We start from the raw sequence: 6,266 nt of genomic DNA, 5'->3' as shown, positions 1-6,266 counted from the left end.
CCATCTTCCTTCCGAGGAGTGGCTGGTGGGTTTGAACTGCCAGCCTTCTGGTTAGCAGTCAAGTGCCTTAGGCACTATGCTACCAGAGCTCCTTTAGTGACTCCTAGTCCCCCATAAATACTCATTGGATGGATGAAGGGATAAAGTAAAGAAACTAAGACTGACTTTTAAACCTATGCTCTTTTGCTGAAACTGTAAACCCAAAGGTGAAGCATATGTAATAATAGCACCAAAATTGCAAGTTACAAAAGTAAGAGTTTAACTGGATGGGTTTGGATTTCTATGGGTAGAGCTCCAAGGGGTAGCCCCAAGCCAACAGAGTCCTGCCCTTGTCTTTCCTGTGATCCCCTGCAGAAGGAATCTGGATCTTTGGTCTCGTGCATCTACACAGTGATACCTGTATCTTCAATTTGCTCTTGGTATTCATTCATTCACCACTGACATACACTTAGCTCCTTCCATATGCCAAGCTTTGAACAATAAGATAAAATCTCTTCCCTTTAAGGTACTCACATTCTAGTGAAAGAGACAGACACAAAAACAAGCAGTTATGGCTTTATATAATGTGCTAACAAGATAACTATAAGGTTTTATACTTCCCAGCTGGCCTGGCCTGCTCCTATATTAAGAATGAGCTAATAAACTTTATAGCTCTGCATAATCTTTTTTTCAGTATATTTTCCTTGCTGCTCTGGAGTTCTGATTCAACTTCCTGTGTAGCTATTAAACAAGCTGTATCCCAAAGGGAAAGGGCAAGAGGTGCAAAAGAATCCACGGAGCCTGACCTAAGCAACCTGGTGCCCTGTTGCCCTCAGATATGAGTGAAAGCAGAACCCCTGTGTACCAGCATGTACCTGTGGCTGCAGGCTGCCCAAACAGCAGTGAGTCCTACCTGTCATTGGCCCTCGAAGTTGCTCTCATGGGAATGGGTCAACAGAGGGTGATGCCTGAAGGCCTCTACGCACAGGACAAGGTATGCCGTAATGAGGAACAACTCCTGAGTCGACTCCAGGAGCTGCAGCTGGATGATGAGCTAGTGCAAACACTGAGGAAACAGTGCATCTTACTGCTAGAAGGTAAGTAGAGAGAAACTTGTCACAGTGTCTTTGGCCTGTGATCCTGGGCTCCCCTTCCTAAAAGAGCACAGGTACAAGAACATATATAGCATTGAAGTAGAGTGAAAATTCCCATGGCTAGCAGATGCATAAGCATAGTGGTTAAGACACTTGCCTGCTAACCAGACGGCTGGCGGTTCAAACCCACCAGCCACTCCTCAGAAGGAAGGTTGGGCAATCCTACTTCCATAGTGATACTGCCTCGGAAACCCAAGGAGGGGTCGCTATGAGTGGGGTTTGACTCGAAGGCACATAACAACAACAACAACAAGCAGATGCATACAAGATCCCGGGGCAGTATGCAGTACAAATAACTGGCTGGCTTATCTTTTTTCTGCAGGAGGTCCTTTCAGTGGTCTTGGAGAAGTTATCCACCGGGAGAGCGTGCCCATGCATACCTTTGCCAAGTATTTGTTCTCAGCTCTGCTGCCGCATGATCCAGACCTATCCTATAAATTAGCCTTACGTGCCATGAGGTGGGTGACCCTTTCCCAGTTCCATTGCCTCCATCAAAGCAGAAATCTCTAATGTTCTTTTTCTTTGTTTATCTCACTTACTTATCTTTCCCTCTCTGTCTATTCCTTTGGACCTGCCACCAAGCCTGCCCTAAAACAGCTTTTCATATGATCTAGGATTCTTATCTGAGATGCCTTGCTGGTGACTCACTTGGCTTCTTGGCTGTACCCTTCATGGGTTATCTGGCAAAGCCCCTGAGGTATTAATAGATATGAAGCACCCAAGACCTGAGTCTCTTGTTCTGAGGCCACTTAGATAAGCTTAGAAGGGTTTGAGCCCTTCCAGAGCTCAACTGAGTCAGTTCCCAGGCACAGGTCCCCAGAGGGATCCAGGGGATGTAGTGATAGGTCTGGTTATTCCAAGACTTGAGAACAATGAGGTATGGTCATCTGGTTTCTGAATTAAAATAGGATCCTTAGTTCAGACAGGTGGGCCTCTGGGATGCAGCAGACCATGCAGAAGAATTTTACTTAGACCATAAGGCTGAGAGAACTTCTCACTCAAACTGAAAAAGACTACTGAGGATTCCTAGGCATGTATTTCTTATACTTTCAAAAGTAACCTTATGGCTTTTGAATTGCCTTCCAAATCCATTTGCAGTGGGCACTATTGCACTTGAGTTCAGCAAGTGCCTAGGCACTCACTCCACATAGAGTATAGTACCTTAGATTATCAAGTCTTCAAAACTTTTGGTTAGCCCTTTCCTGCACAGTTTCTCCCCAGCAAAGAACAGGTTTTTCTAAGGTGGTTCAGAATAGTCCAGTTTGTGGCTGATGACTCTCTTTGGGTCTTCTAGGTTACCTGTTCTAGAAAACTCAGCTTCTGCAAGTGACACTTCTCACCCTCACCATATGGTGTCTGTGGTACCCAACCGTTATCCTCGCTGGTTCACGCTTGGGCACTTGGAATCACAGCAGTGTGAACTGGCCTCCACCATGCTGACTGCTGCCAAAGGTGAGAAAGATAGACCATAAGCCCCACTGTCCCTGTCTAGTCCTAATTTGTTAAAGGCTTATCCTTCAGTCCTGAAGAAGAGAAGCTCCTCAGCCTCCCTTGACCACTTGGAGTAACAGGGATCCTTATTTTTAACACTGCCATTAGAAAGAGCATCTAGGTCAGAGGACTTGGGCCCAAGTCAAAGCTTTGGCCTATTTAATTACTGGCTCTGAGTTCACAGATTGAAATGATCTTTAAGGTAACTTCCAGATCTAGCCTTCCTTATAACAAAGTCACTTCATGTTTTCAAGCCTCTGTTCAAAATCTATAAAAGGAGGATCATTGTCAATGACCTATCTGGCTCTTAGAGCCTTTGAAAGATTCAGAGAATGACTAAGATAGAGCTACAAAACTCTTCACAGATAAGAAAGTTTGTGGTTTTTTAAGACCCCTGATCAAAAGAAAAGAAGCCCAAAGTGGCTCTCAGGCCTTTAAGCTTGTGTACTCCCTGTCAGCTATACAGGTTTCACCAGAAAGAGAAGTGAAAATAAGCCCCTGCCTGAGGAGTTACAATAAGATACTACCCACTAGGGACTCTCTGGTGGCGTAGTGCCTAAGGCATTCGACTGATAACCAGAAGGTTGGTGGTTCAAACCCACCAGCCACTCCTTGGAAGGAAGATTGGGCAATCTACTTCCATAGAGATACTGCCTCAGTAACCCAAGGAGGGGTCGTTATGGGTCTAATCAACTCGATGGCAGTGAGTTTGGTTTGATTTACTAGGGTCTCAGTATTTTCCAGGTACCAGAAAACTACATGGGTTTTTTGGAGCATCTTGTTACCAAAAGAAAAAAGCACGTTCATTGTAGAAAAGGTACAGATGAATCAATATAAAAATGATCAACACACTAATACAAAAGTTAAAGGATTTGATCAGTTTACAGAAAAGGAGATGACTTTTAAACAATTAAAATATCCAGCCTCATATCAAAAATATAAATTAAAATTACTCCAAGATAACATTTTTCTGCAATCTTATTGGCAAAAGTCAATAAATTCATAATAGGCATCCATATGTGGGGTGGGCAGTGGTGACGGCAATAACTGGCATAAGGTGTCAGAGTCCAACCATGATAAGGAGGATGACTTCATGGGGAAGAGAAGGACAGTGACAGTGACCCAGCATCAGGTGTCAGAGGACAAGGGGTTGAGGAGGGCAGCTGCACAGCCTGAAAAGGAATGGCAGAGCTCAAGCAGGATGTGGAGGACACCTGTGGGGGCAGCAGTGGTAACATGACCCAGAGAAGCATGTCAGAAGCCAAAGAGCATAAGGAAGGCATCTGTACAAGGCTTCAGCAGTAACAATGATAAAATGCTTACATATCATAAATATATTGTGAATAAATTTTTCTTGGTCAGAAAAGGAAGTTCTATGCAAACAGAGAAAACTAGAATGAATCCTACAATGTTGGGCTGGAATTGGAGGCATTGGTACAAACTCATGGTTTTTAATAGATATAGAAATAAATATGGAATTGTGTATGTATGTGTGTGCATGTATGTATATGTGTTTTTGTGTACATGTATTGGGGCAGGGATATACACACACGTACATATTTCCTAGTTCTGTTCACTGAGAGACTTTAGAGCAGCAATTGCCCAATAGCATGAACATTATCATATAGAATTGCTTAGAGAAATGGGTAATTTTAGGGCTGGGCAAGGAAGATACAAAATGAATCTGGAACATCTTGTGCCTGAAAGTAAGGACAGGCTCAAAGAATGATAGGGGCATATCACAAGGGACTTAGATGCCAATTTGGAGAGCCTACCACTGTCCAAATTTGGGACAGTTTGAGCATGAAAATAAATAAAGGTGACTTCTGCCTCACACCTATTAAACTCATTGTTGTGAAGTCAATCCAACTCTCAGCAACCCTAGTTCCAGAATAGAACTGCCCCATAGGGTTTCCAAGGCTGTAAATGTTTATGGAAGCAAACTGCCATATCTTTCTCCTACGGAACACCTGATAGGTTTGAACAGCCAACCCTTTTGGTTAGCAGCTAAACACTTAACACTGTATCACCAGTGCCCCTTTCACACCCATTGGAATGGCTAAAATCCAGAACACTGCCAAGACCAAATACTGATGAGGATGTGGAGCAACAGGAACTCTCATTGATTGCTAGTGGAAATGCAAATGCTGCAGCCACTTTGGAAGACATTATGGCAGTTTCTAACGAACCTAAATATAAGATTACCATTTAATCCAGCAGTTGCCCTCATAGGTATTTACCCAAGTAAGATAAAAACATAAATCCACATAAAAACCCGCATGTGAATTTTTATAGCAGCATTATTCATAGTTGCCAAAAATGGGAAGCAAATAAAATGTCCTTCAATAGGTAAATAGATAAACAAACTGTGGTCCATCCATGTGATGAAATATTATTCAGCAATAAGAAGAAATGAAGTATCACACCACGAAAAGACGAGGAGCCTTCAATGTATACTGCTAAATGAAAGAAGCCAGTCTGAAAAAGCTATATACTGTATGATTCGAACTATATGTCATTCTAGAAAAGGCAAAACTACAGAGACAGTAAAAAGATCAGTGGTTGCCAGGGAATCGGGGAGGTGGGAGCGATGAATGAATAGGCAGAGCATAGGGTATTTTTAGGTCAATGAAATTATTCTATGTGATACTGTAATGGACACATGACATTAAGCATATGTCAAAACCCATAGGACTCTACAATACAAAGAAAGAACCCTAATGTAAGCTATGGACTTTAGTTAATTATCTGAAAATATTGATTCATCAGTTGTAACAAATGTACCACAGGACAATGTGCAGGGAAAAGGAGGTAAATGGGAAGATTCTGTACTTTCTGCACAATTTTTCTGTAAACCTAAAACTATTTTAAATAATGAAAAACCAAAAAAAAAAAACTCACTGCCATTGAGTCATTTCTTCCTCATAGTGACCCTTCCTTGGGTTTCTAAGGCAGTATCTCTATGGAAATAGATTGCCCAGTCTTCCTTCTGAGGAGTGACTGGTGGAATTGAACTGCCCGTCTTCTGGTTAGCAGTCAAATGCCTTAGGCACTATGCCACCAGAGCAAGAATTACTAATATTGGGAATGAAAGAGTTGACATCACTATACATTCTAAAGACATTAAAATGGTAAGAGAATACTGTGAACAACTTTATGCCAGTAAACACTAACATAAATGAAATGGATTAATTCTTTAAAAGACTATCAAAGCTCACTCAAAAATAAATAGAAATGACCCTGGAACTGAACTCCCCCCTCTGGCTCAATTCTTAGCCAAATAATGAACAAGATTATAAGGGGAACAGTAACACCAGGGAGGTACCACTCCTTAGAACAATCAACCATAAGAGATCAAAAGGGCAGCATTTGCCCAGGGATAAAGCTCAGAAGGCAAGAAGGGATAGGAAAGGACAAATGGAAACAGTGAACACAGGAAGGATGCAGGAAAAGCGCTTTTACATTGTAAAGATGGTAATCAATGTCATGAAACAAAATGTACATGAATTACTGAAAACTAATTTGCTCTTTAAAATTTCACCCAAATCACAATAAAAAGGTGGTGGTATTTTTTTTAATTTGAAAACCAAGAATAAATGGCAATGAATTGTTGTTGTTGTTGTTGTTGTTGTTGTTGTTGTT

The 6,266-nt window shown here is 41.7% G+C and overlaps 1 protein-coding gene across 1 annotated transcript in view; it reads left to right on the top strand.

Moving 5' to 3' along the window:
- Nucleotides 1–6,266, top strand: part of ZSWIM5 (zinc finger SWIM-type containing 5) — a gene marked incomplete at its 5' end in the record, with an annotated part of 98,764 nt that overhangs the window by 73,407 nt on the left and 19,091 nt on the right. The window contains 3 exons of the mRNA XM_007953110.2: nucleotides 816–1,076; nucleotides 1,456–1,591; nucleotides 2,428–2,585. Of these exons, the coding sequence (XP_007951301.2) occupies nucleotides 816–1,076; nucleotides 1,456–1,591; nucleotides 2,428–2,585 (555 nt within the window). The remainder of the gene's footprint in view (nucleotides 1–815; nucleotides 1,077–1,455; nucleotides 1,592–2,427; nucleotides 2,586–6,266) is intronic.

Source organism: Orycteropus afer, unplaced genomic scaffold (assembly GCF_000298275.1).
Source record: "Orycteropus afer afer isolate SDZICR_OR568_19922 unplaced genomic scaffold, OryAfe1.0 scaffold00370, whole genome shotgun sequence".
Lineage (NCBI taxonomy): Eukaryota > Metazoa > Chordata > Mammalia > Tubulidentata > Orycteropodidae > Orycteropus > Orycteropus afer.
Note: the sequence above shows the minus strand (reverse complement) of the source record. Positions and strands in the feature narration are given on the sequence as shown.